Source organism: Orbicella franksi, chromosome 3 (genome assembly GCF_964199315.1).
Source record: "Orbicella franksi chromosome 3, jaOrbFran1.1, whole genome shotgun sequence".
In the NCBI taxonomy this organism is placed as follows: domain Eukaryota; kingdom Metazoa; phylum Cnidaria; class Anthozoa; order Scleractinia; family Merulinidae; genus Orbicella; species Orbicella franksi.
The window spans coordinates 33,446,776-33,474,724 of NC_138147.1; the positions used below are offsets into that span (position 1 = coordinate 33,446,776).

The 27,949-nt window shown below is 40.9% G+C and overlaps 3 protein-coding genes and 1 pseudogene across 3 annotated transcripts; all 4 read right to left on the reverse strand.

Moving 5' to 3' along the window:
• Positions 1-249: 249 nt before the first annotated feature.
• On the reverse strand, positions 250-2,645 carry LOC145482543 (uncharacterized; annotated as a pseudogene).
• A 13-nt stretch (positions 2,646-2,658) lies between these two features.
• On the reverse strand, positions 2,659-13,428 carry LOC145482191 (dynamin-related protein Dyn2-like). The gene is made up of 8 exons (XM_081460809.1): positions 12,803-13,428; positions 10,654-11,114; positions 9,904-10,236; positions 8,725-8,939; positions 7,204-7,398; positions 5,921-6,056; positions 4,841-5,322; positions 2,659-4,270 (listed from the first exon to the last, which is right to left on the reverse strand). The coding sequence occupies exons 2-8, from the start codon at positions 11,096-11,098 to the stop codon at positions 3,953-3,955; spliced, it is 2,124 nt and encodes a 707-aa protein (XP_081316935.1). The 5' UTR covers positions 11,099-11,114; positions 12,803-13,428; the 3' UTR covers positions 2,659-3,952.
• Positions 13,429-14,166: 738 nt separating this feature from the next.
• Positions 14,167-16,831, reverse strand: LOC145482544 (uncharacterized). The gene is made up of 2 exons (XM_081461138.1): positions 16,295-16,831; positions 14,167-15,510 (listed from the first exon to the last, which is right to left on the reverse strand). Exons 1-2 carry the CDS (start codon positions 16,829-16,831, stop codon positions 14,395-14,397), a joined length of 1,653 nt encoding a protein of 550 aa, XP_081317264.1. The 3' UTR covers positions 14,167-14,394.
• A 475-nt stretch (positions 16,832-17,306) lies between these two features.
• On the reverse strand, positions 17,307-27,759 carry LOC145482190 (uncharacterized). Its single transcript, XM_081460808.1, has 8 exons — positions 27,459-27,759; positions 25,296-25,756; positions 24,226-24,558; positions 23,014-23,228; positions 21,496-21,690; positions 20,206-20,341; positions 19,126-19,607; positions 17,307-18,456 (listed from the first exon to the last, which is right to left on the reverse strand). Exons 2-8 carry the CDS (start codon positions 25,738-25,740, stop codon positions 18,139-18,141), a joined length of 2,124 nt encoding a protein of 707 aa, XP_081316934.1. The 5' UTR covers positions 25,741-25,756; positions 27,459-27,759; the 3' UTR covers positions 17,307-18,138.
• Positions 27,760-27,949: the final 190 nt, after the last annotated feature.

Consider the following 27,949-nt stretch of genomic DNA (forward strand, 5'->3'; position numbering starts at 1 on the left):
CTATCCAGTAGTTTTTGCCATGCCCTAGCCTATTTACCATGGAAATATGAGCGAAATCGAATTTTCGACCCTTGCCGAGTTATTTTCTATTTTTATGGACAAGGACTCTTAAAATGGCTGAGACAAATCATGCGTCAAGATTAATATGAAAATGCGGGCTGTAATCATCAAATCATACATCTTATACTCTATATTTTCCCCTTCTTCATTAATAACAGGGGGCAGATCCAGAAAAAAGCATAACCCTGATACACGATTGGAACGTGCTGGAGAGAAAAGCCATATCCTAGAATAATATTTTACTCTGTTTTTGTCTCTTTAGGGCTGACACTTAAGTCAGGTGAATCTGCTTTACGTTTCTGTGAATCACTGCCCTTATTCAATAACGCAGCTCTGTATAGAAGACAAACTCTTTCATCCTTCTCAACTCCCGAAAGCAACACTCTTTTTATTTTACTCACTGACAATTCTTGAAGCGTTTTCCCTCTCAGCGACGGTATGGTGCAATAAAATTTCTCCGCACGCGCAGCAAAAGATGTCAGATCTTCGTCGGACGTTTTCCTTTCCTTCAACATTACTTCCAAAGCAAGAAACAATTCCGTTTCAATTAAACACTGTGGAAAATTATTAACGAGGTCGGCAATGTTGGAGTAACTGTTTTTCTCCAGAAGTATCTTCAGGAGTGAATGCGCTGCGAGCAAGTCACATACAGCATCATGCTGCCTTTCTTCAAAGTTTTCTTTCTCTCCCTGTTCGAACAATGAAAGCACTTCACACTCTTATTGATCCCCTGCCGTAATACAAGACTGATAAAGATAAAAGAGGCTTTGCGCTTTTTTAATTCGAATCGAAAACTTCTCTAATAGCGTCGATGATCTATAACTGTTGAGATCAGGGAATGACTTGATCGCAAATCTAAGAAGGTCAACCCATTTGATCTTCCTCATAAGAGCTTTGTTGTCTTCGTTATCTTGCAGTCTGTCAAACTCAGCCATCAATATACTCCAGTCAAAGACACAGTTATGGCACACAACATAATCAACATTTTCCAAGAACTCACACAACTTCGATGCCACGTCGGCAAACTTCGGCTTTCCTAGAAGAAACTCCGGCGATATTTTGTGCACTTTGCAAACTCTCATTTGTTCCTCTTTTGGTTTGCAAGGATTCACATATGCCATCCATGGTTTAGAAACATTGTTTTCGACTTTAACAACGCCTATTTGTACGATGCGGTCTGTTTTTCTATCCAGTCCCGTGGTTTCAACGTCCAAAACTGCATAAACAGGTGGAAGACTTTGACTTGGCTTGGTTGAACAAACGACCTACAGATCGGTATTGAAACAAAGTTCACAGACATAACTGAGTCAAAATCGTATCTGAGTGTGCGGCGGAGAAAATTAAAGCTTCTATTAAAATTGTTGTTACTTTCAACTTGTAACTACGCTGGCTATTTACACTGTTGTTTGTCTATTTTTGTTTGCGAGCTCAAAATGGTGATACTCACATCATACCAACGTCTAAGATGTTCTTCCCTCGCTCTGTAGGGTTTAACTGGTTTGTACCGGTTTTAAACCGGACCTTGTCAAACTATTTACACATGATGGGATTAACAGTTACCGTAGCCGGGTAAGACGCATAGGTCTGGACAGAAATAATTTCAATATTTAGAGAGAAAGCCACATCAGTCTTAGCTGATTTTGATGCGGGTCCTCTATCCTGGTTTAATTGGAATTTGGAGATGTTAGTTGTTGTGGAGGGAGGAAAACCGAAGAACCCGGAGAAAAACCGTAGGAACAAGGAGAGAACCAGCAACAAACTCAACCCAGATATGGCACAAGGCCGGAATCGAACCTGCGTCACATTGGAGGGAGGTGAGCGTGCCCATCACCGCGCCATCTCTGCTCCCCGCTTCCCTGCTTCTAAGACGATCCGATTGTAAAGAAGATGAGTAGATGCTAGGTTTTGGGTTCTTGGAAGACACGCACCATGTCTCCGTGGAAACGTGGACGTTCTAGTGATTGAATTTATTGAATTCTAGCGTGATAATTAGTGCATGAAATTGATAAGTTTGTCACCTTCTGTTCTTGTGTTGGTTCCAACTACACTCGTTCATCAGCCTGGTCAGCTATTTGAACCAAAGCCTCTTTTTCTTCTTTTTCCCACTTGTCCATTACACTATTTAGTTCTTCGGTTTGACCTCGTTCTTCAGCCTGGTCAGCTATTTGAAGCAAAGTCTCATTATCTATCTTGTCCATTAAGCTATATAGTTCTTCGGTTTGACCTCGTTCTTCAGCCTGGTCAGCTATTTGAAGCAAAGTCTCATTATCTATCTTGTCCATTAAGCTATATAGTTCTTCGGTTTGACCTCGTTCATTAGCCTGGTCAGCTATTTGAACAAAAGTCTCATTTTCCATCTTGTCCATTAAACTATTTAGTTCTTCGGTTTGACCTCGTTCTTCAGCCTGGTCAGCTATTTGAAGCAAAGTCTCATTTTCCCACTTGTCCATTAAACTATTTAGTTCTTCGTTTGTTAATTGACTTGTAGATCCGAGGGCAACTATGGGTGTAATACTACAATTAACAAATAATCCCACGAGGGCGCTTTGGATATGAGATAGTGCGCCGAGTTGGCTATCTACCATCCGGGCGGGGGGGGGGGGGTACTTTGGGAATTTCTGGGTGGGGATGTGCCGCTGGGACCCTGGAACCCTTTATATCGGTTTTGAAGAGATTTTTTTGCAAAGCGTGAGTTCGGCGTGACTTTGTAATCTGAGATTTTTGTTGACCCGGAAGAAACAAGGTTTGGCGAGTAATCATTACAGATTGCGTAATTGAAAGTTGGCCGAAGTGGAGATCTGCGTGTGGTCGGCCCATGGCCGCGCGGTTAATAATTGTAATTATAAGTGTAATATTACGATAGCGTAATTGATTAAGTTGAGTCAGCCGGCCGTAGAAAGCTACGCCATTTCGTGATAGTAAGCATCAAGGCTACTGTACTCCGTTGTCTCCATGTTTTCGCCACTAGTTTGACAGTTTCGTAGTGAAAAATAAGGAGCAAGAAATCGAAATGATAGACACTGCTTAATTTTCTATTAAAAAAACACTTTTATTCCGTTAGAAGTAGCAATTTTTTATTACGCTTTTATTACATATCTGCCTAAATTCGTGAAACTAGTTTCAAATTATTGATTGCTCGACGACAGAGCATATACAACTGTTTTGAGAAAGGTTGTCCGGCAGAAGCGTATGCTGGAATGTCGTAGGGTATTATGGGTAATGCTAGTAACAGAAGGAAACAGCACAAACACGTGTATTTATGTTTCCCCCCTCCTTGCTGAGATACCGTGAACCTCAGTTTCTGTCAATTTTTTTCGAAACAGCTCTATATGTCAACGATGAGGTTTTTAAACCTAGTTTAAAAGTAATATTTGATTCATCATCTAACTAAAATAAACTCAAATTTTCTCGAGAATGGAATATTATGATTCGTCGGATCGCGAGGGTTTCAATAACACTGAGCCATGATTGAATAATAGATAGCTTTAGATCGGAGTAAGGTCAGCATGTAGCGATGGTATGGACGAGAAATGCTGGTTTGGGCAAACAGCACATTTTTGCCCTAAAATTGAAATAAGCTACCGGGAATCGGGAGACTAAAAGACACCTTTCAAGTAAACTAGAGATAATATCTCAGTACCTGTTCATAACAGTATCAGACAGTTTCACAAAACTTGAGAGAAGGGATTAAAAAATTTACGATGATCCGTCTACATCCGGGTACTCCTCAAACAGCATTTACGATTAGAATTGTCACCCTACGCATCCCCGTGATATGGAACAAATGAGCTTATAGTCATGCCATGCCAAACGATGCAAATTAAACAAACGTGCAAAAATTCTTAAGTAAGGCACTTTCCTTAAAGACAACAAATGAAAAGATTGTTCCAGTTCAGTAAATCTTGCCACCTTTTACTGGGGATCCCTGTTTCATGCGGAGCAGTTTGTCTACTACGTTAGTGGTGCGTGGCAGCGCTTCCTCCAGAGCCTGGGACTGTTTCCTGCACATTTCACGCTTGTCCCGGATGTCCTTCCTCTCCTGCAAGAACTCGACCAAGTTCTCCTTCTCCAAGGCGCGGCGAAGGTCATCTACCAACTGCGTGACGAAGAAATGAAAGATGCAGCGAGGGACTGTGTCACACACGTTCATTTTCAACACGTTGAAGCATCGAACTACGTTCCTTTTTAGATTCTTCATATCCTCAAGTTCCTAAATAACAAAAAGATAACATATCCTCATTACTAGTGTCTCAGTTCCTAAAAAAAGCAATGTTATGGTTAATTTACAGTTTTGCAACATATTGTAATTGGCTGAAGAAAACTGGTGCAAAATGTATGCACCAGCTGTTCGGCAGGGGGTCCCCCCATCTACCAGCAACGCACCAATCCAGTTATTTGACACCAGAGAAACTATGAATAAATCAAATGGCATTTGTTGTTTAAGAAGCAATACGAAATTGTACACAATAAATCTTCACTCATAACTACACCATTTGTTGTATAGCTGTCTTAGACAGTCCTTTAAAGAGGATGATAACAAGAATTATAATTGGATCTATCTAGTCCGGCTCTGCTCACCTGGACACACCAAAAAATTCTGGGCCTGCTTCTCCAGCCTGTTGAAACTGGCTAAACCAGATAAATCGATGTCTTGGAAAAATAAAATCTAAACTGAAATAGAACACCCCGTCCCTGACTAAGAAAAGAAAAAAAACTTTACCCTGTACGGTTCCAAGTGCCCATAATGGAACCTTCCCATACGCCCATGTTATATGCTCACCTTGTGGTTTACAAACGCAGTATGTGCGGAACTGCTGCCGTGACCTTCAATCTCGGTTACCAGATGCCGAGGGTAGAGTTTTTCCGCGAGGTGCTCCATGTGATTCATTGTTTTCGATGTCATGCATGGATGAGTCTTGCTAAGGCCTTCCCTCGTAGTCAACTTCTGCGATTTCCACTGATCTATTTCGTCTGGCGTGGGGATTGGTACAAACACCACGTCAATGCTTTTCTTCTGCATTTCCAGAAACTGTCGGATGAACTGAATGGTCTGGTCGCGTTTGGTTTCAAAGATTTTGTTCACAACTTTCGCTTCGACTGCTGTTTTGAGGGTGGGAAACTTGGACAGGCAGCGCTGGATGGTCTTTTGAACGATGTTCCGTAGAGTTTCCTGGACATTTTCAACCAGCTTCTTTGATATGGGAAACAGTTGATCAATAGGGCTGGCCATGGAGACTGGTTTACGGTCTTTCTGGTGATATCCTGCAAACACATTAAAAAATACTAAGATATAGTTGGAAAGCAGAGAAATGCAAGGAAACATTGTCTCTGACCCTTTTATTGATAATATATTCCCCCCTTTATCTATAAATAGATTTAAATTAGATTCAGGTATTCTAATTTTTAAACTCTTGCAAATTTTCTGCTCTTGTTGTTTTAGGGAGTTCCATAGATGCAGAGCTACTATACAGCTCTGCTGTAAAATAGCTATTTTTGTTATCATTAGTGTTGTTGTTTTTAGTATTGGGTCTTGGAAGGAAACAATAGTCCTGTCTACCAAGTAACAATTTCGCTGTTTTTTTTCCACAGTTCAGGTCAGTGGTAATTGTATAAGTCATAAAATGAAACGGCTATTGACTTGGCGGGTTACAAGGATAAAATACTTATCTACTGAGTTGGCCACTGGGTTTGCTATGGGATAAAGCACTTATTGACCGAGATGGTAAAAAGATAAGAAAAATCTTGATCGAGTTCTTTGTTACATAAAATACTTAGCGACTTACGAACGTACTTAAACCTACTTTACATACCCGTCACATGTTTCAAAAGTTACCCGCACCTCTGGTGGTATGTTTTGTACCTGTGTAATTCTCGTAGAGCAGCTTCTGCAGTAGCTGACTGTTTTCACTGCCCTCTCCTAGCGGGGCGGCCACACCCTCCAACCTCCTTTGTTCTGTTCTTATGTCGTCATCATTGCGCATAGCCAGAGGATCAACCTTGACAAGACATAGTGAGCCATAATTAATAATGTCTTAAATAAAAGCAACTCATTCTTACTTAAGAGGAAGTGTAGCTTAATGCATGGTTAGCGCGTTGGACACCAAATTGAGACACCCCCGCCCTGTTTCGGGGACTCGGAGCCCCGCCTTGGGTCTAGTTGTGTTGAAGGAGTATAAATGGCTACCGGCAACCTGACACGTAGCACAGCTTATAATGGACTAGGATCCCATGTAGGATTAGCAGGGAATACGAGTTGAGCACCGGCCAGCAAAGCCACTTAGAATAGTAAACACACTTTGTAAGCAACCATTGCTTCGTTGACTCAAGAAAGATTATGAAATTACTGATAATCTTAGCACAAATTCCTTTATTTGTCGGAACGGAGGGGAGGTTTGGGAGCGGGTTTGAACTGCGTGTTGTATAGAGGGATGACTTTCGGTTGCCCTTAGCAGGGTGAGACTTTGTTAAGTCAGCCTTCTCCGTGAACAGAAGTCAAGCTCATTTTCTTTTTCTTTGTTATGGACCAACACTGGTTTTCGTTTTCCTTTATTTCGTTAGTGCTGTTATATAGAATTAGATCGCTGTAAAATCCTCTATTTATATCACCAAGTATTTGTGTACAGTACGTTAAATTAGGAAACCCTAAAGCCCCTTGGTTAGGGGCACACACTCTCTCTTTTCTTTTCGTCTGCTGTTTTTCAGGAGTTTTCGTGTCAGGCTTTGTTGTACTTATTTTTCATGATCCTGTCATAGTTCGCGAATCTTTGTAACTGTTGAGATTATTGAATAAATGGCACGGCGGACATTGTTGGAAGACAAAAATTATATCTTTTTACTTGACGTTTTGTATGTTTCAACGTACATCTTTAGAAGTGACCGTTGAGAAAAGAAGTAACAACTAAATTGAATTAATATTTGAGGTCGGAACTGTGCCTCTTCACCTTTGCAAACCAAACTCATTGAGTAAATCAAATCGAAAAAAAAAAAATGAAAATATAGTCGTATCAGTTGAGTTACAGTACGATAATCTTTTTGACAAGCTTTCAAATTGCGCTCTAACACAATCTTACGTCACTAAATTGAAGAAATTCATCCACTGTACATACCTACTTCAATAGCCCAAGTTAGTCAGTGTTTTCTCACCTGGTAAACGGCCTCACAGAATGAATTAAATAGCTCTCTCACGTTTTCGCCTCCTTCCATGTCGGAAGTATTGTTAAAGAGAAGTTTCTCCAACTCTGTGATGAGGTTATGCTTTAGCTTCATCGCAACCGCCCCTTTTCCCTCGTCCGACTCAGGGACTTCGCTGTCCTCAAGTTCTTTCAGCATTTCATCCACCTATTTCGATTGGAAAACAGTTGCCATGTTTTGTAAGTGTTGGAGAGAATATCGGAGAGGTTTGCGATTTCTTGAATACACTGTAGTTAATAGTAGGAAAAGTTATAACGCGTGTGACTCCGAGTTGTGTTCTTGGAAAGATTCTCAATTCTTACGGTGTCTCTCTCTACCCAGGAGTATAAATGGGTTCGGACGAATTAATAACTATATGTTATTGAACTAGCGTGAGCTAGAGGTTGAGATTGAGGATGAATTTAACGACTGAGCAGCTGCTTTGTTGTGAGTTTACGCTAAAATCAAACAATATGTTGACCTAATGCAACAAAAGTATATTTTGCAACATACCATGCAAAACTCTACTAAACTGGAATTTTTCAACACTTTTAAGAACGATTACACACCCTCCTCTTAAGTAGGCCTAACGAGCAAACAAAGCGAAAGAAAAGAACTAGTGAAATTTAGGATAGACAATCACAAACTAAGGATTGAGAATGGTAGATATGATCAAACTCCAAGGGTTAACAGACTCTGCCCTATTTGTGAATCTAAACAAACTGAAGACGAATCTCGCTTTCTTATATATTGCAATAAATACTCTATTCTAAGAAAAAAAATTTATACTGAAAAATAGAACATATCATTCCAACTCTTAAAGAATTATCTTCATTACAAGCCATTGGCGAACTTATGACTTCTTCATATCATTATATTAATATCAGGAACCATAATCGAGGACGGGTCCCCGATTATGGCTCCTGATTAATATTCAAGTAGCAAAATTTAGTTCATCTTACTTTGATCTGCGCAATATACTTTCAATCTACTTTCTACTTTTTGATCTACTTTCAAATCAAACCAATGTAACTTGATTGCTATATCATAACATTATTATATGATCAGGATAATCGTTACTGTTTTAGTTTTAGTTTTAGTTTACAAAAGCTTTCGCAACACTGTATGTATTTATAGTCATGCTAGTTGTTGTTGTTGTTTGGCGAGGTCCACGACCTTGCAAATAAAGAACGAGAACAAAATTCCCTAATACGGACCGAACAATGAAGTATTTATTGGCTCTTTTTAAAACTCATCTGTTAAATAAATGCCTCCCTGTGAGCCATTCCTGCTAAACGTAGGCGCAAAGGTTAAGTAATTATTTCCTGGTTTCTCAAGGGTTACTTTCGTGAAAGGGAAACTCAAAATGTGCGCCAAACATGGAGAAAAAAGATTTCTACTTAACAATAAACTGCTTTCTTGTGTGCAATGTTTTTGAAAGAAAAAAAACCAACAACAACAACAACAAAAAAACATGGCACATAATTTGTTTACCTCTTCTTTTCGGGCTTTCATTTCACGCACCAGATTGGGAACCTCCGTGACCATTTTTTCGGCCAGTAAAGATATCATGGTGGCCATTAGTCGATCAATGCCACACACATGTTGGATATCACTGTACTGTGGGTGATTCGCGAACCACTCTTTCTCCTTTATACGGGTCATTTCAGCGTCCCAGTCCTTTTCTTTCGGATCTGTACCATCTTTGCCTGGTTTGTTGAGGGTAAAAAAAGAAACTAATTAACTTCTACCTGTGGTATCGAGTTAAAGATTTGTATACAAAACACTCAGCTGGAGGCGCAGTGGCCTCATGGTTAGTGCCCTCGTCTCTGGATCAAGAAATCCGGGTTCGAACCCTGGCCGGGGACACTGTGTTGTGTTCTTGGGCATGGCACTTTCAAGTCAAGTCAAGTCAAGTCAAAGATGACTTGACTTGACTTGACTTGATTTGACTCTCACAGTGCCTCTCTCCACTCAGGTGTATAAATGGTTACTGGCGAATTTAATGATGGGGGTAACCCGGCGATGGATTAGCATCCCATCCAGGGGTGGAGTAGAAATACTTCTAGTCACTTCATGTTATGGAAACCGGGATAAGCTCCGTGCTAGTGGGCCACTTGGCTCGTATGCAGACTTTACTTTACCCATACAAAACACTCAAAGCAATCGGAGATCATATCTTTGACCAATCAATTGCAACAGCGTTGCCCAGTGTGCTTTCAATCAAGTTGATTGATTTGAGTTGGTCGAGTTGTTAATTTTTTCCTTGTAGTTTTGATGGGTCTGTTACGCTTCTTTCGCTTCAGTGATTGTCATTGTGATTACCTCGGTTTATTTTGCACAATCATCATCATCACGTCCAGTTAAGGAGAAAGTCAAGTAGTAGCAGCACCAGCAACAGCAGTAACAGAGGCAGCAGCATTAACAATGGCAATAGCAGTGGCAGTAGCAATAGCAGTAGCAGCATTAAAAGAAGTAACAGCAGTAGCAGTAGGAGTAGCAGCGGCAGTAGCAGCAGCGGCGGCAGCAGCAGCCGCGTCGGCAGCGGTAGTAGTGGTAGTAGCGGTAGTATAGTGGTAGTAGTTCCAAATCATTTAAAGAGTTTAACTAAAGTAGTTTCCAGAATTATTGAAGAAACGTTCTTCGCTCAAGGTACAAGTTTAAACTTCTTACCCCGAAGCACAATAAAGCGGTTATCCTCCAGGGTAAAGCTTGACCCGTTCAAAGCCACCCTTTTACCCATGTCATCACTTTCTCTCAGCTTGTCTGGTTTGGTTAGAGCGCAGATGGTACGGCTCCTAAAATCTGCGGCCTTTTGCATGACAAGGTTTATTGCACTGTCGCCTGTGGGGTCCCCTACTTCGGACACTATCACGATAATGCTATTTGTGTTCTTTTCAATGTAATCCAGCACTAAACGTTGGGTCACGTGGTTCATTCGCGGGTCGTCGTTGGCGAAGTGGGCGCCGGGAAGGTCGACCAAGGTGAGAGTCGTGAGCTCGGGGCCTAGAAAAGATAGGACAGCAGTATTAGTTAACGTGCAATTTTCAGCCCGCGTGGCTGGCGAGTGCTTTAATTTGTTTTGGCGGAGAAGTCGAGAGGGGTTTGGTGCCAATTGGTTAGGGGCGCGGTGACACAGGCCCGGGCTAGAGCAAGACACTTACTTTCGAAATTCTTCTCTCCGCCCAGGACTAATAATTTTTGGCGCATTCTTAGACTTCTTAGAGCAATTTGGCGTACTCCTCTTGACAGCTTGCGATGGACTAGTGTCCCATCGAACAGGGACGACCAAACTCCTTAGTCACTTCATCCCTCGGCAAAAGAAGTGAGCGGAAGAGCCTGCTGAGTTGGCGTCCCATATGTAAGTAATAGAGAATACAACTGAACAAGCTGAGATCTAGATTTTCATATTTAAAAGCTCACCTTGCAGAGTAACATTGACAGGGGTTTTTGATATCGGAGTTCCCTCCTCCTTGGGAAGTTCACCTGAAACCTGGTTGAGAAAAGTCTCTACTGCATCATCCGTGGGGTTTTCCTCCTTTCCCGCTAATTTTGGTATCTTATCGCATTTCACTTCTACCACTCTTTCTCGGCCATTCCGTAGATTGAGTATTATGGGACACGTGGTGCGTGCCTGCAGGGTGTTGGCCGTTTCATTTCGTCGCATTGGGAGAAGATATCGACCAATCAGTCGGTTTATAAGCGTGGTCTTTGCCATGTTTTGTCGACCGACCATGACTAGATGCGGAATGTTGAAGGTTTCTCGCAGAGTGTCGTTACTTAACATGCTTTGAATAAAATCCAAAACAACTCCAAAGTCGCTACTTCGGCCATACTTGGCAACGGGTGCTTCAACTATATCTGACATTCTTTTCTGACTGTTTCTGCAATGTTGGAGACAAACAAACAAACAAACAAACAAAAAACTTAAGTCATCTGAAAAAAGACCAGCTGAGATACCCACAAGCATTGATTGGAGGTAGCCTCATGATTAGTGCGCTCGTCTCCGGATCAAGCGGGGAGGAAGGAGTAGAAATACCCCTAGTCGCTTCATGATACAGAAACCGGGAAAACCTCCGGCCGGATGGGGCCACTTGGCTCGTATGCAAACTCAGACTGCTTTCCTTACCTACCACAGGCATTGAGCAGGCCCTATTATATTCCTTAAACGAGCACTTAAAAGTTGGGAGAAATGCTATGTTGCCAAGCCATCTCGCTATATCCTTTTATAATTATGTATACCAAGTCCGGTGACGAAATCAACAAATAAATCAATAAATTGAATCTATTGCTTACATCTTACCTTTCAGGAACTGCGATTTACGCACTGAACATAATCTTGGAGATATCTATGATTTTCAAGCCACGAATTCTCACAAGTGAAGATTATAATATGCCACAGTGGCAAACGATGAAATACAGAACATTTTCCAAATTGCACCACCAGCGTTTTTTGCAACAACTGCTAAGCTTTTCCATGATTTAATTCCTAGGAAATGTAAACTATACCCATAGAACCAACCAGATAGTTTTGGTTATTGAGCCTCGTTTCGTAATTTAACTTACTCATACGCTCGTTCCACCTCAATTGTTTCCACTCGTACGAGCCGTACACAAGTCTCAACTATTGACTCATATTATGGAGTTCCATCTTACAAACAATACTACTTGGGTATGGGAAAATTCCCTGGGTGAACTCAAGGATGGACTCAGTGTTGTTTTGGGAAGAGGGTCAGTTGTTACAACTGTTTTGAAGAGCACTGATCCTTTGCAAATATGATAACTCACTATTCCTAAAATATCGAATGATTTTACTCAGTCTGCAACCTATTCCGGCTCTTCAAAAAGGGTTTATATTGAGGGAATATTCCAATGGCCCCTCCGGACAAATTGGAATCCCGTATGCGAAGTTAGTTAAAGATTGCCACGTCATGTACAGATTATATTAGTGAAGAAGAAACAAGAAAGTCAAGAAATAACAGGAACAACACTCAAACCGAATGAACTCAGCGGCCATCGAGATCAGTTAAAGCCTTCTAGTTGTGATTAAAACTTCCTTTATCTGATTCTTTATGCAGCTGCATTTTTACACACGCTTTCAAGCTTTCACTTGCTGCGCGATGCAAATTGTAGTTTTGAGTATTTTGTAAGTATTATTTCAACTGCGACGAGCTAATATGACAGGGTAATATGGAAGACTGATACGTATACTTATTCCTTCGCTAAATTTTGATCTCAAACTAATTCAATGCCAATCGCTGAAATTATTAAGATTGCAACATCACGATCGAAGGATCTCGAATTCGAAATCACCGCTATGTATAGGGCTGTTAACTTTACCATTTTATCCTCCAGAACATTCGCGATGGCTCGCACTAATACTGTCGAGTTAACGTTTCAACTTGACCCTTATAGGACCGGCTAGTTCGGACTTTTTTAAACAATAACAACTCTGAGCAATGTAATTCCTAACATTCAATTTGTCTATTTCAAAGAAAAGTGAAAACATGGTCGCATGCCATGCCAGTTACTTATTCTGAAGCGAAACATTTCACATATGGGAATTAAATACCTTGTTTAGATTTAAGCCGGCGAACTGGTAACTTTGCGAACCGAGGCAGTCTTGCAAGGCAGCGCTCTTCCTGCGTTCTTCTCAATCCAGAGGATGCTACCTGACAAACGCTATTCCTTCAACCAAGAATCTTCACTCTTTCCGATTTCGCTATTTAAATCGATGAAATTTTCAACAACTGTCCTTCTCTTTTATCTTTCAGTACACAGAAACGTTTTGCAGCTTTCTCGGAAAAGCACGCTTGGCTGCATAACGAATGAAAGCGAGGCTTGAACAGATTACTTTGTCATCTCCAATTGGCTATTTCAGGCTGTCGTTAACTTACTTTCAAAAGATATCAATAAGCATGGTTTTTGAACTGACAATGTTTGCAAGGTGTGCCCCAAGTCATTATTTATCATAACTTTAATAAAGCGTTTTACTGACTTTCTCGGGAATACCATGAGTGATAAAACTTGCCCAATCCCTAAATCTAATAAGAACTTCTTAATAAAACCGAAATTTATTTCACAAGTCAAGTATAATCATAGTTACATAAAAAATAGCCTTTTACCTCAGGAAATTATAGATTAAACGTGTCAGAAACCACGAAGAAAACGCCAAAACTTCTCCAGTCAATATATATTATTTCTTTGTTCTCTACTATTGTCATTATTTGCCGAGAAAAGTTGTAAACTGACTCCGTTGTCGTGTGGGCGCCATATTCAGCACATTTCCTGTTATGTTTAATCAAACAAAATTTATCGTTTATGTTAATTTTTCGTCGGCAACAAGAAAGCAACAGTAATGTTCCTGTATCAGACACGCATTTAATTAATTGCATGAGCATTCTTCTCTGGAGCAAAGCTGAACTAGTTTTTACTAGAATATGGACCCTGCATTCGTAGAATTCCCACAACAAAGCATTGCATTCATTGGCAGTTGAAAGATTGGCTGCCCTGGTTGAAATCAGATATGTCACGAGTTTTCGTTTGATGGCGTAAATTACCTAAATCGCCCCAACGTTTTCCAAGAAAGTCAAATTCCTAGAATCTCAAATTCCAAGAAGAATTAAGCTGGTTTTAAGATGAATATTGAGACCCAACTAAATCAACCCCACGAATTTTTCCTTTTATGAACTTTTATTTCTCAAGGGAAAAGCCCTGGATAGTTGATCCACGCCCCTAAGGAAGGGTTTCTAGGCACGCTGTATATCGTTTATGATTTTTGTTTTATTGATTCTCCGAGCAGTGGTTTCGAGATATACTATTTATAATATATATCATGGCTGTTTTTCGTTGTATAGACGAAAATTGCTAACCTAACAAAATCATGACATTTTCTTGGAAAAACAGGGATGTTGGGACGGAATACATGGAAAAAAAAAAAAAAACCACTCTCGTTTTGATTATTAATATAGAATGCCGTATTAGCCTGAGTTCCAGCCTTGTTCTCTGATCACTCAGGGGTGACAGGGCGGACGACAGTTTAAAGAGTGGAAACTCGAAACGTATTAAAATGGCTGAGACAAATCATGCGCCAAGATTAATATGAAAATGCGGGCTGTATTCATCAAATCATACATCTTATACCCTATATTTTCCCCTTCTTCATTAACAACAGGGGCAGATCCAGAAAAAAGCATAACCCTGATACACGATTGGAACGTGCTGGAGAGAAATGCCATATCCTAGAATAATATTTTCCTCTGTTTTTGTCTCTTTAGGGCTGACACTTGAGTCAGGTGAATCTGCTTTACGTTTCTGTGAATCACTGCCCTTGTTCAATAACGCAGCTCTGTATAGAAGACAAACTCTTTCATCCTTCTCAGCTTCCGAAAGCAAGGCTCTTTTTATTTTACTCACTGACAATTCTTGAAGCGTTTTTCCTCTCAGCGGCGGCATGGTGCAATAAAATTTCTCCGCACGCGCAGCAAAAGATGTCAGATCTTCGTCGGACGTTTTCCTTTCCTTCAACATTACTTCCAAAGCAAGAAGCAATTCCGTTTCAATTAAACACTGTGGAAAATTATTAACGAGGTCAGCAATATTGGAGTAACTGTTTTTCTCCAGAAGTATCTTCAGGAGTGAATGCGCTGCGAGCGAGTCACATACAGCATCATGGTGCCTTTCTTCAAAGTTTTCTTTCTCTCCCTGTTCGAACAATGAAAGCACTTCACACTCTGGTTGATCCCCTGCCGGAATACAAGACTGATAAAGATAAAGGAGGCTTCGCGCTTTTTTAATTCGAATCGAAAACTTCTCTAATAGCGTCGATAATCTATAATTGTTGAGATCGGGGATTGACTTGATCGCAAATTTAAGAAGGTCGACCCATTTGATCTTCCTCATAAGAGCTTTGTTGTCTTCGTTATCTTGCAGTCTGTCAAACTCAATCATCAACATACTCCAGTCAAAGACACAGTTATGGCACACAACATACTCAACATTTTCCAAGAACTCACACAACTTCGATGCCACGTCGGCAAACTTCGGCTTTCCTAGAAGAAACTCCGGCAATATTTTGTGCACTTTGCAAGCTCTCATTTGTTCCTCTCTCGGTTTGCAAGGATTCACATATGCCATCCACGGTTTAGAAACATTGTTTTCGACTTTAACAACGCCTATTTGTACGATGCGGTCTGTTCTTCTATCCAGTCCCGTGGTTTCAACGTCCAAAACTGCATAAACAGGTGGAAAACTTTGACTTGGCTTGGTTGAACAAACGACCTGCAGATCGGTATTGCAACAAAGTTCAGTGACATATCTGAGTCAAAATCGTGTTTGAGTGTGCGGCGGAGAAAATTAAAGCTTCTATTAAAATTGTTGTTACTTTCAACTTGTAACTACTCTGGCTATTTACACTGTTGTTTGTCTATTTTTGTTTGCGAGCTCACAATGGTGATACTCACATTATGCCAACGTCTCAGATTTTTGTCCCTCGCTCTGTAGGGTTTAACTGGTTTGTACCGGTTTTAAACCGGACCTTGTCAAACTATTTACACATGATGGGATTAACAGTTACCGTAACCGGGTAAGACGCATAGGTCTGGACAGAAATAATTTCAATATTTAGAGAGGAAGCCACATCAGTCTTAGCTGATTTTGATGCGGGTCCTCTATCCTGGTTTAATTGGAATTTGGAGATGTTAGTTGTTGTGGAGGGAGGAAAACCGAAGAACCCGGAGAAAAACCGTAGGAACAAGGAGAGAACCAACAACAAACTCAACCCAGATATGGCACAAGGCCGGAATCGATACCTGGGTCACATTGGAGGGAGGTGAGCGCGCTCATCACCGCGCCATCCCTGCTCCCCGCTTCCCTGCTTCTAAGACGATCCGATTGTAAAGAAGATGAGTATATGCTAGGTTTTGGGTTCTTGGAAGACACGCACCATGTCTCCGTGGAAACGTGGACGTTCTAGTGATTGAATTTATTGAATTCTAGCGTGATAATTAGTGCATGAAATTGATAAGTTTGTCACCTTCTGTTCTTGTGTTGGTTCCAACTACACTCGTTCATCAGCCTGGTCAGCTATTTGAACCAAAGCCTCTTTTTCTTCTTTTTCCCACTTGTCCATTACACTATTTAGTTCTTCGGTTTGACCTCGTTCTTCAGCCTGGTCAGCTATTTGAAGCAAAGTCTCATTTTCCATCTTGTCCATTAAGCTATATAGTTCTTCGGTTTGACCTCGTTCTTCAGCCTGGTCAGCTATTTGAAGCAAAGTCTCATTATCTATCTTGTCCATTAAGCTATTTAGTTCTTCGGTTTGACCTCGTCCCTCAGCCTGGTCAGCTATTTGAAGCAAAGTCTCATTTTCCATCTTGTCCATTAAACTATTTAGTTCTTCGGTTTGACCTCGTTCTTCAGCCTGGTCAGCTATTTGAAGCAAAGTCTCATTTTCCCACTTGTCCATTAAACTATTTAGTTCTTCGTTTGTTAATTGACTTGTAGATCCGAGGGCAACTATGGGTGTAATACTACAATTAACAAATAATCCCACGAGGGCGCGTTGGATATGAGATGGAGCGCGGAGTTGGCTATCTACCATCCGGGCGGGGGGGGGGGGGTACTTTGGGAATTTCTGGGTGGGGATGTGCCGCTGGGACCCTGGAACCCTTTATATCGGTTTTGAAGAGATTTTTTTGCAAAGCGTGAGTTCGGCGTGACTTTGTAATCTGAGATTTTTGTTGACCCGGAAGAAACAAGGTTTGGCGAGTAATCATTACAGATTGCGTAATTGAAAGTTGGCCGAAGTGGAGATCTGCGTGTGGTCGGCCCATGGCCGCGCGGTTAATAATTGTAATTATAAGTGTAATATTACGATAGCGTAATTGATTAAGTTGAGTCAGCCGGCCGTAGAAAGCTACGCCATTTCGTGATAGTAAGCATCAAGGCTACTGACTCCGTTGTCTCCATGTTTTCGCCACTAGTTTGACAGTTTCGTAGTGAAAAATAAGGAGCAAGAAATCGAAATGATAGACACTGCTTTATTTTCTATAAAAAAACACTTTTATTCCGTTAGAAGTAGCAATTTTTTATTACGCTTTTATTACATATCTGCCTAAATTCGTGAAACTAGTTTCAAATTATTGATTGCTCGACGACAGAGCATATACAACTGTTTTGAGAAAGGTTGTCCGGCAGAAGCGTATGCTGGAATGTCGTACGGTATTATGGGTAATGCTAGTAACATAGAAGGAAACAGCACAAACACGTGTATTTATGTTTCCCCCCTCCTTGCTGAGATACCGTGAACCTCAGTTTCTGTCAATTTTTTTCGAAACAGCTGTATATGTCAACGGTGAGGTTATTAAACCTAGTTTAAAAGTAATATTTGATTCATAATCTAACTAAAATAAACTCAAATTTTCTCGAGAATGGAATATTATGATTCGTCGGATCGCGAGGGTTTCAATAACACTGAGCCATGATTGAATAATAGATAGCTTTAGATCGGAGTAAGGTCTGCATGTAGCGATGGTTTGGACGAGAAATGCTGGTTTGGGCAAACAGCACATTTTTGCCCTAAAATTGAAATAAGCTACCGGGAATCGGGAGACTAAAAGACACCTTTCAAGTAAACTAGAGATAATATCTCAGTACCTGTTCATAACAGTATCAGACAATTTCACAAAACTTGAGAGAAGGGATTAAAAAATTTACGATGATCCGTCTACATCCGGGTACTCCTCAAACAGCATTTACGATTAGAATTGTCACCCTACGCATCCCCGTGATATGGAACAAATGAGCTTATAGTCATGCCATGCCAAACGATGCAAATTAAACAAACGTGCAAAAATTCTTAAGTAAGGCACTTTCCTTAAAGACAACAAATGAAAAGATTGTTCCAGTTCAGTAAATCTTGCCACCTTTTACTGGGGATCCCTGTTTCATGCGGAGCAGTTTGTCTACTACGTTAGTGGTGCGTGGCAGCGCTTCCTCCAGAGCCTGGGACTGTTTCCTGCGCATTTCACGCTGGTCCCGGATGTCCTTCCTCTCCTGCAGGAACTCGACCAAGTTCTCCTTCTCCAAGGCGCGGCGAAGGTCATCTACCAACTGCGTGACGAAGAAATGAAAGATGCAGCGAGGGACTGTGTCACACACGTTCATTTTCAACACGTTGAAGCATCGAACTACGTTCCTTTTTAGATTCTTCATATCCTCAAGTTCCTAAATAACAAAAAGATAACATATCCTCATTACTAGTGTCTCAGTTCCTAAAAAAAGCAATGTTATGGTTAATTTACAGTTTTGCAACATATTGTAATTGGCTGAAGAAAACTGGTGCAAAATGTATGCACCAGCTGTTCGGCAGAGGGTCCCCCCATCTACCAGCAACGCACCAATCCAGTTATTTGAGACCAGAGAAACTATGAATAAATCAAATGGCATTTGTTGTTTAAGAAGCAATACGAAACTGTACACAATAAATCTTGACTCATAACTACACAATTTGTTGCATAGCTGTCTTAGAGAGTCCTTTAAAGAGGATGATGACAAGAATTATAATCGGATCTATCTAGTCCGGCGCTGCTCACCTGGACACACCAAAAAATTCTGGGCCTGCTTCTCCAGCCTGTTGAAACTGGCTAAACCAGATAAATCGATGTCTTGGAAAAATAAAATCTAAACTGAAATAGAACACCCCGTCCCTGACTAAGAAAAGAAAAAAAACTTTACCCTGTACAGTTCCAAGTGCCCATAATGGAACCTTCCCATACGCCCATTTATACATGCTCTTTTTATTTTACGTTATACAGGGCCCCCGTTGATACCAGTCCTGCGACTGAAGGGGTCACCCTGTTTAAATATTGATTATTATTATTATTATATGCTCACCTTGTGGTTTACAAACGCAGTATGTGCGGAACTGCTGCCGTGACCTTCAATCTCGGTTACCAGATGCCGAGGGTAGAGTTTTTCCGCGAGGTGCTCCATGTGATTCATTGTTTTCGATGTCATGCATGGATGAGTCTTGCTAAGGCCTTCCCTCGTAGTCAACTTCTGCGATTTCCACTGATCTATTTCGTCTGGCGTGGGGATTGGTACAAACACCACGTCAATGCTTTTCTTCTGCATTTCCAGAAACTGTCGGATGAACTGAATGGTCTGGTCGCGTTTGGTTTCAAAGATTTTGTTCACAACTTTCGCTTCGACTGCTGTTTTGAGGGTGGGAAACTTGGACAGGCAGCGCTGGATGGTCTTTTGAACGATGTTCCGTAGAGTTTCCTGGACATTTTCAACCAGCTTCTTTGATATGGGAAACAGTTGATCAATAGGGCTGGCCATGGAGACTGGTTTACGGTCTTTCTGGTGATATCCTGCAAACACATTAAAAAATACTAAGATATAGTTGGAAAGCAGAGAAATACAAGGAAACATTGTCTCTGACCCTTTTATTGATAATATATTCCCCCCTTTATCTATAAATAGATTTAAATTAGATTCAGGTATTCTAATTTTTAAACTCTTGCAAATTTTCTGCTCTTGTTGTTTTAGGGAGTTCCATAGATGCAGAGCTACTATACAGCTCTGCTGTGAAATAGCTATTTTTGTTATCATTAGTGTTGTTGTTTTTAGTATTGGGTCTTGGAAGGAAACAATAGTCCTGTCTACCAAGTAACAATTTCGCTGTTTTTTTTCCACAGTTCAGGTCAGTGGTAATTGTATAAGTCATAAAATGAAACGGCTATTGACTTGGCGGGTTACAAGGATAAAATACTTATCTACTTAGTTGGCCACTGGGTTTGCTATGGGATAAAGCACTTATTGACCGAGATGGTAAAAAGATAAGAAAAATCTTGATCGAGTTCTTTGTTACATAAAATACTTAGCGACTTACGAACGTACTTAAACCTACTTTACATACCCGTCACATGTTTCAAAAGTTACCCGCACCTCTGGTGGTATGTTTTGTACCTGTGTAATTCTCGTAGAGCAGCTTCTGCAGTAGCTGACTGTTTTCACTGCCCTCTCCTAGCGGGGCGGCCACACCCTCCAACCTCCTTTGTTCTGTTCTTATGTCGTCATCATTGCGCATAGCCAGAGGATCAACCTTGACAAGACATAGTGAGCCATAATTAATAATGTCTTAAATAAAAGCAACTCATGCTTACTTAAGAGGAAGTGTAGCTTAATGCATGGTTAGCGCGTTGGACACCAAATTGAGACACCCCCGCCCTGTTTCGGGGACTCGGAGCCCCGCCTTGGGTCTAGTTGCGTTGAAGGAGTATAAATGGCTACCGGCAACCTGACACGTAGCACAGCTTATAATGGACTAGGATCCCATGTAGGATTAGCAGGGAATACGAGTTGAGCACCGGCCAGCAAAGCCACTTAGAATAGTAAACACACTTTGTAAGCAACCATTGCTTCGTTGACTCAAGAAAGATTATGAAATTACTGATAATCTTAGCACAAATTCCTTTATTTGTCGGCAAGGAGGGGAGGTTTGGGAGCGGGTTTGAACTGCGTGTTGTATAGAGGGATGACTTTCGGTTGCCCTTAGCAGGGTGAGACTTTGTTAAGTCAGCCTTCTCCGTGAACAGAAGTCAAGCTCATTTTCTTTTTCTTTGTTATGGACCAACACTGGTTTTCGTTTTCTTTTATTTCGTTAGTGCTGTTATATAGAATTAGATCGCTGTAAAATCCTCTATTTATATCACCAAGTATTTGTGTACAGTACGTTAAATTAGGAAACCCTAAAGCCCCTTGGTTAGGGGCACACACTCTCTCTTTTCTTTTCGTCTGCTGTTTTTCAGGAGTTTTCGTGTCAGGCTTTGTTGTACTTATTTTTCATGATCCTGTCATAGTTCGCGAATCTTTGTAACTGTTGAGATTATTGAATAAATGGCACGGCGGACATTGTTGGAAGACAAAAATTATATCTTTTTACTTGACGTTTCGTATGTTTCAACGTACATCTTTAGAAGTGACCGTTGAGAAAAGAAGTAACAACTAAATTGAATTAATATTTGAGGTCGGAACTGTGCCTCGTCACCTTTGCAAACCAAACTCATTGAGTAAATCAAATCGAAAAAAAAAAAAAAAAAAATGAAAATATAGTCGTATCAGTTGAGTTACAGTACGATAATCTTTTTGACAAGCTTTCAAATTGCGCTCTAACACAATCTTACGTCACTAAATTGAAGAAATTCATCCACTGTACATACCTACTTCAATAACCCAAGTTAGTCAGTGTTTTCTCACCTGGTAAACGGCCTCACAGAATGAATTAAACAGCTGTCTCACGTTTTCGCCTCCTTCCATGTCGGAAGTATTGTTAAAGAGAAGTTTCTCCAACTCTGTGATGAGGTTTTGCTTTAGCTTCATCGCAACCGCCCCTTTTCCCTCGTCCGACTCAGGGACTTCGCTGTCCTCAAGTTCTTTCAGCGTTTCATCCACCTATTTCGATTGGAAAACAGTTGCCATGTTTTGTAAGTGTTGGAGAGAATATCGGAGAGGTTTGCGATTTCTTGAATACACTGTAGTTAATAGTAGGAAAAGTTATAACGCGTGTGACTCCGAGTTGTGTTCTTGGAAAGATTCTCAATTCTTACGGTGTCTCTCTCTACCCAGGAGTATAAATGGGTTCGGACGAATTAATAACTATATGTTATTGAACTAGCGTGAGCTAGAGGTTGAGGTTGAGGATGAATTTAACGACCGAACAGCTGCTTTGTTGTGAGTTTACGCTAAAATCAAACAATATGTTGACCTAATGCAACAAAAGTATATTTTGCAACATACCATGCAAAACTCTACTAAACTGGAATTTTTCAACACTTTTAAGAACGATTACACACCCTCCTCTTAAGTAGGCCTAACGAGCAAACAAAGCGAAAGAAAAGAACTAGTGAAATTTAGGATAGACAATCACAAACTAAGGATTGAGAATGGTAGATATGATCAAACTCCAAGGGTTAACAGACTCTGCCCTATTTGTGAATCTAATCAAACTGAGGACGAATCTCGCTTTCTTATATATTGCAATAAATACTCTATTCTAAGAAAAAAAATTTATACTGAAAAATAGAACATATCATTCCAACTCTTAAAGAATTATCTTCATTACAAGCCATTGGCGAACTTATGACTTCTTCATATCATTATATTAATATCAGGAACCATAATCGAGGACGGGTCCCCGATTATGGCTCCTGATTAATATTCAAGTAGCAAAATTTAGTTCATCTTACTTTGATCTGCGCAATATACTTTCAATCTACTTTCTACTTTTTGATCTACTTTCAAATCAAACCAATGTAACTTGATTGCTATATCATAACATTATTATATGATCAGGATAATCGTTACTGTTTTAGTTTTAGTTTTAGTTTACAAAAGCTTTCGCAACACTGTATGTATTTATAGTCATGCTAGTTGTTGTTGTTGTTTGGCGAGGTCCACGACCTTGCAAATAAAGAACGAGAACAAAATTTCCTAATACGGACCGAACAATGAAGTATTTATTGGCTCTTTTTAAAACTCATCTGTTAAATAAATGCCTTCCTGTGAGCCATTCCTGCTAAACGTAGGCGCAAAGGTTAAGTAATTATTTCCTGGTTTCTCAAGGGTTACTTTCGTGAAAGGGAAACTCAAAATGTGCGCCAAACATGGAGAAAAAAGATTTCTACTTAACAATAAACTGCTTTCTTGTGTGCAATGTTTTGAAAGAAAAAAAAAACAACAACAACAACAAAAAAACATGGCACACAATTTGTTTACCTCTTCTTTTAGGGCTTTCATTTCACGCACCAGATTGGGAACCTCCGTGACCATTTTTTCGGCCAGTAAAGATATCATGGTGTCCATTAGTCGATCAATGCCACACACATGTTGGATATCGCTGTACTGTGGGTGATTCGCGAACCACTCTTTCTCCTTTATACGGGTCATTTCAGCGTCCCAGTCCTTTTCTTTCGGATCTGTACCATCTTTGCCTGGTTTGTTGAGGGTAAAAAAAGAAACTAATTAACTTCTACCTGTGGTATCGAGTTAAAGATTTGTATACAAAACACTCAGCTGGAGGCGCAGTGGCCTCATGGTTAGTGCCCTCGTCTCTGGATCAAGAAATCCGGGTTCGAACCCTGGCCGGGGACACTGTGTTGTGTTCTTGGGCATGGCACTTTCAAGTCAAGTCAAGTCAAGTCAAAGATGACTTGACTTGACTTGACTTGATTTGACTCTCACAGTGCCTCTCTCCACTCAGGTGTATAAATGGTTACTGGCGAATTTAATGATGGGGGTAACCCTGCGATGGATTAGCATCCCATCCAGGGGTGGAGTAGAAATACTTCTAGTCACTTCATGTTACGGAAACCGGCATAAGCTCCGTGCTAGTGGGCCACTTGGCTCGTATGCAGACTTAACTTTACCCATACAAAACACTCAAAGCAATCGGAGATCATATCTTTGACCAATCAATTGCAACAGCGTTTCCCAGTATGCCAAGTGAACAGCCTTCCGCGCTTTCAATCAAGTTGATTGATTTGAGTCGGTCGAGTCGTTAATTTTTTCCTTGTAGTTTTGATGGGTCTGTTACGCTTCTTTCGCTTCAGTGATTGTCCTTGTTATTATCTCGGTTTATTTTGCACAATCATCATCATCACGTCCAGTTAAGGAGAAAGTCAAGTAGTAGCAGCACCAGCAACAGCAGTAACAGAGGCAGCAGCATTAACAATGGCAATAGCAGTGGCAGTAGCAGTAGCAGTAGCAGTAGCAGTAGCAACATTAAAAGAAGTAACAGCAGTAGCAGCGGCAGTAGCAGCAGCAGTAGCAGCAGCGGCGGCAGCAGCAGCCGCGTCGGCAGCGGTAGTAGTGGTAGTAGCGGTAGTATAGTGGTAGTAGTTCCAAATCATTTAAAGAGTTTAACTAAAGTAGTTTCCAGAATTATTGAAGAAACGTTCTTCGCTCAAGGTACAAGTTTAAACTTCTTACCCCGAAGCACAATAAAGCGGTTATCCTCCAGGGTAAAGCTTGACCCGTTCAAAGCCACCCTTTTACCCATGTCGTCACTTTCTCTCAGCTTGTCTGGTTTGGTTAGAGCGCAGATGGTACGGCTCCTAAAATCTGCGGCCTTTTGCATGACAAGGTTTATTGCACTGTCGCCTGTGGGGTCCCCTACTTCGGACACTATCACGATAATGCTATTTGTGTTCTTTTCAATGTAATCCAGCACTAAACGTTGGGTCACGTGGTTCATTCGCGGGTCGTCGTTGGCGAAGTGGGCGCCGGGAAGGTCGACCAAGGTGAGAGTCGTGAGCTCGGGGCCTAGAAAAGATAGGACAGCACTTTCATCTACAACCGCAGTTCATATATGAATTATTTCATATAAACTTCACATCATTTCATTCCTCACGGGAAGATATGAACTCACTGAATTGACCTCGCTCCCAATGTGTGGCTTCATAGCTCAGTTGGTAGAGCATCGCACCGGTATCGCGGAGGTCACCAGTTCGAATCCCGTTGAAGCCCTGATTTTTTCAGGCTTCTTCTTTCCAGTTGCTTAAATTGGAAAATTTACTGCGATGATCATTCTTCACTTTCATCTACAACCGCAGCTCATATATGAATTATTTCATATAAACTTCACATCAGTATTAGTTAACGTGCAATTTTCAGCCCGCGTGGCTGGCGAGATTTCGCGCGCGAGTGCTCTAATTTGTTTTGGCGGAGAAGTCGAGAGGGGTTTGGTGCCAATTGGTTAGGGGCGCGGTGGCACAGGCCCGGGCTAGAGCAAGACACTTACTTTCGAAATTCTTCTCTCCGCCCAGGACTACTAATTTTTGGCACATTCTTAGACTTCTTAGAGCAATTTGGCGTACTCCTCTTGGCAGCTTGCGATGGACTAGTGTCCCATCGAACAGGGACGACCAAACTCCTTACTCACTTCATCCCTCGGCAAAAAAAGTGAGCGGAAGGGCCTGCTAAGTTGGCGTCCCATATGTAAGTAGTAAAGAATACAACTGAACAAGCTGAGATCTAGATTTTCATATTTAACAGCTCACCTTGCAGAGTAACATTGACAGGGGTTTTTGATATCGGAGTTCCCTCCTCCTTGGGAAGTTCACCTGAAACCTGGTTGAGAAAATTCTCCACTGCATCATCCGCGGGGTTTTCCTCCTTTCTCGCTAATTTTGGTATCTTATCGCATTTCACTTCTACCACTCTTTCTCGGCCATTCCGTAGATTGAGTATTATGGGATACGTGGTGCGTGCCTGCAGGGTGTTGGCCGTTTCATTTCGTCGCATTGGGAGAAGATATCGACCAATCAGTCGATTTATGAGCGTGGTCTTTGCCATGTTTTGTCGACCGACCATAACTAAGTGCGGAATGTTGAAGGTTTCTCGCAGAGTGTCGTTGCTTAACATGCTTTGAATAAAATCCAAAACAACTCCAAAGTCGCTACTTCGGCCATACTTGGCAACGGGTGTCTCAACTATACCTGACATTCTTTTCTGACTGTTTCTGCAATGTTGGAGACAAACAAACAAACAAACAAACAAACAAACAAAAAACTTAAGTCATCTGAAAAAAGACCAGCTGAGATACCCACAAGCATTGATTGGAGGTAGCCTCATGATTAGTGCGCTCGTCTCCGGATTAAGCGGGGAGGGAGGAGTAGAAATACCCCTAGTCGCTTCATGATACAGAAACCGGGAAAACCTCCGGCCGGATGGGGCCACTTGGCTCGTATGCAAACTCAGACTGCTTTCCTTACCTACCACAGGCATTGAGCAGGCCCTATTATATTCCTTAAACGAGCACTTAAAAGTTGGGAGAAATGCTATGTTGCCAAGCCATCCCGCTATATCCTTTTATAATTATGTATACCAAGTCCGGTGACGAAATCAACAAATAAATCAATAAATTGAATCTATTGCTTACATCTTACCTTTCAGGAACTGCGATTTACGCACTGAACATAATCTTGGAGATATCTATGATTTTCAAGCCACGAATTCCCACAAGTGAAGATTATAATATGCCACAGTGGCAAACGATGAAATACAGAACATTTTCCAAATTGCACCACCAGCGTTTTTTGCAACAACTGCTAAGCTTTTCCATGATTTAATTTCTAGGAAATATACCCATATACTATACCCATAGAGCCAACCAGATAGTTTTGGTTATTGAGCCTCGTTTCGTAATTTAACTTACTCATACGCTCGTTCCACCTCAATTGTTTCCACTCGTACGAGCCGTACACATGTCTCAACTATTGACTTATATTATGGAGTTCCATCTTACAAACAATCCTACTTGGGTGTGGGAAAATTCCCTGGGTGAACTCAAGGATGGACTCAGTGTTGTTTTGGGAAGAGGGTCAGTTGTTACAACTGTTTTGAAGAGCACTGATCCTTTGCAAATATGATAACTCACTATTCCTAAAATATCGCATGATTTTACTCAGTCTGCAACCTATTCCGGCTCTTCAAAAAGGGTTTATATTGAGGAAATATTCCAATGGCCCCTCTTGGCAAATTGGAATCGCGTAAGCGAAATTAGTTAAAGATTGCCACGTCATGTACAGATTATATTAGGTGAAGAAGAAACAAGAAAGTCAAGAAATAACAGGAACGACACTCAAACCGAATGAACTCACCGGCCTCGAGATCAGTTAAAGCCTTCTAGTTGTGATTAAAACTTCCTTTATCTGATTCTTTATGCAGCTGCATTTTTACACACGCTTTCAAGCTTTCACTTGCTGCGCGATGCAAATTGTAGTTTTGAGTATTTTGTAAGTATTATTTCAACTGCGACGAGCTAATATGACAGGGTAATATGGAAGACTGATACGTATACTTATTCCTTCGCTAAATTTTGATCTCAAACTAATTCAATGCCAATCGCTGAAATTATTAAAATTGGAACATCACGATCGAAGGATCTCGAATTCGAAATCACCGCTATGTATAGGGCTGTTAACTTTACCATTTTATCCTCCAGAACATTCGCGATGGCTCGCACTAATACTGTCGAGTTAACGTTTCAACTTGACCGTTATAGGACCGGCTAGTTCGGACTTTTTTAAACAGTAACAACTCTGAGCAATGTAATTCCTAACATTCAATTTGTCTATTTCAAAGAAAAGTGAAAACATGGTCGCATGCCATGCCAGTTACTTATTCTGAAGCGAAACATTTCACATATGGGAATTAAATACCTTGTTTAGATTTAAGCCGGCGAACTGGTAACTTTGCGAACCGAGGCAGTCTTGCAAGGCAGCGCTCTTCCTGCGTTCTTCTCAATCCAGAGGATGCTACCTGACAAACGCTATTCCTTCAACCAAGAATCTTCACTCTTTCCGATTTCGCTATTTAAATCGATGAAATTTTCAACAACTGTCCTTCTCTTTTATCTTTCAGTACACAGAAACGTTTTGCAGCTTTCTCGGAAAAGCACGCTTGGCTGCATAACGAATGAAAGCGAGGCTTGAACAGATTACTTTGTCATCTCCAATTGGCTATTTCAGGCTGACGTTAACTTACTTTCAAAAGATATCAATAAGGATGGTTTTTGAACTGACAATGTTTGCAAGGTGTGCCCCAAGTCATTATTTATCATAACTTTAATAAAGCGTTTTACTGACTTTCTCGGGAATACCATGAGTGATAAAACTTGCCCAATCCCTAAATCTAATAAGAACTTCTTAAT

Bases quoted from the DNA above. Each gene is read 5' to 3' on its own strand.
- LOC145482191 (XM_081460809.1), bottom strand. From the start codon at position 11,098: ATGTCAGATATAGTTGAAGCACCCGTTGCCAAGTATGGCCGAAGTAGC. The intron at 10,237-10,653 runs GTGAGCTTTTAA...TATCTTTTCTAG, and splicing joins TGTCAATGTTACTCTGCAAG to GCCCCGAGCTCACGACTCTC. The intron at 4,271-4,840 runs GTGAGCATATAA...TTTGTTATTTAG, and splicing joins CTGCGTTTGTAAACCACAAG to GAACTTGAGGATATGAAGAA.
- LOC145482544 (XM_081461138.1), bottom strand. From the start codon at position 16,831: ATGGTAGATAGCCAACTCCGCGCTCCATCTCATATCCAACGCGCCCTC. The intron at 15,511-16,294 runs GTGTAGTTGGAA...ACCGATCTGCAG, and splicing joins CTGACCAGGCTGATGAACGA to GTCGTTTGTTCAACCAAGCC.
- LOC145482190 (XM_081460808.1), bottom strand. From the start codon at position 25,740: ATGTCAGGTATAGTTGAGACACCCGTTGCCAAGTATGGCCGAAGTAGC. The intron at 23,229-24,225 runs GTAAGAAGTTTA...TCAACAAACCAG, and splicing joins CCGCTTTATTGTGCTTCGGG to GCAAAGATGGTACAGATCCG. The intron at 18,457-19,125 runs GTGAGCATATAA...TTTGTTATTTAG, and splicing joins CTGCGTTTGTAAACCACAAG to GAACTTGAGGATATGAAGAA.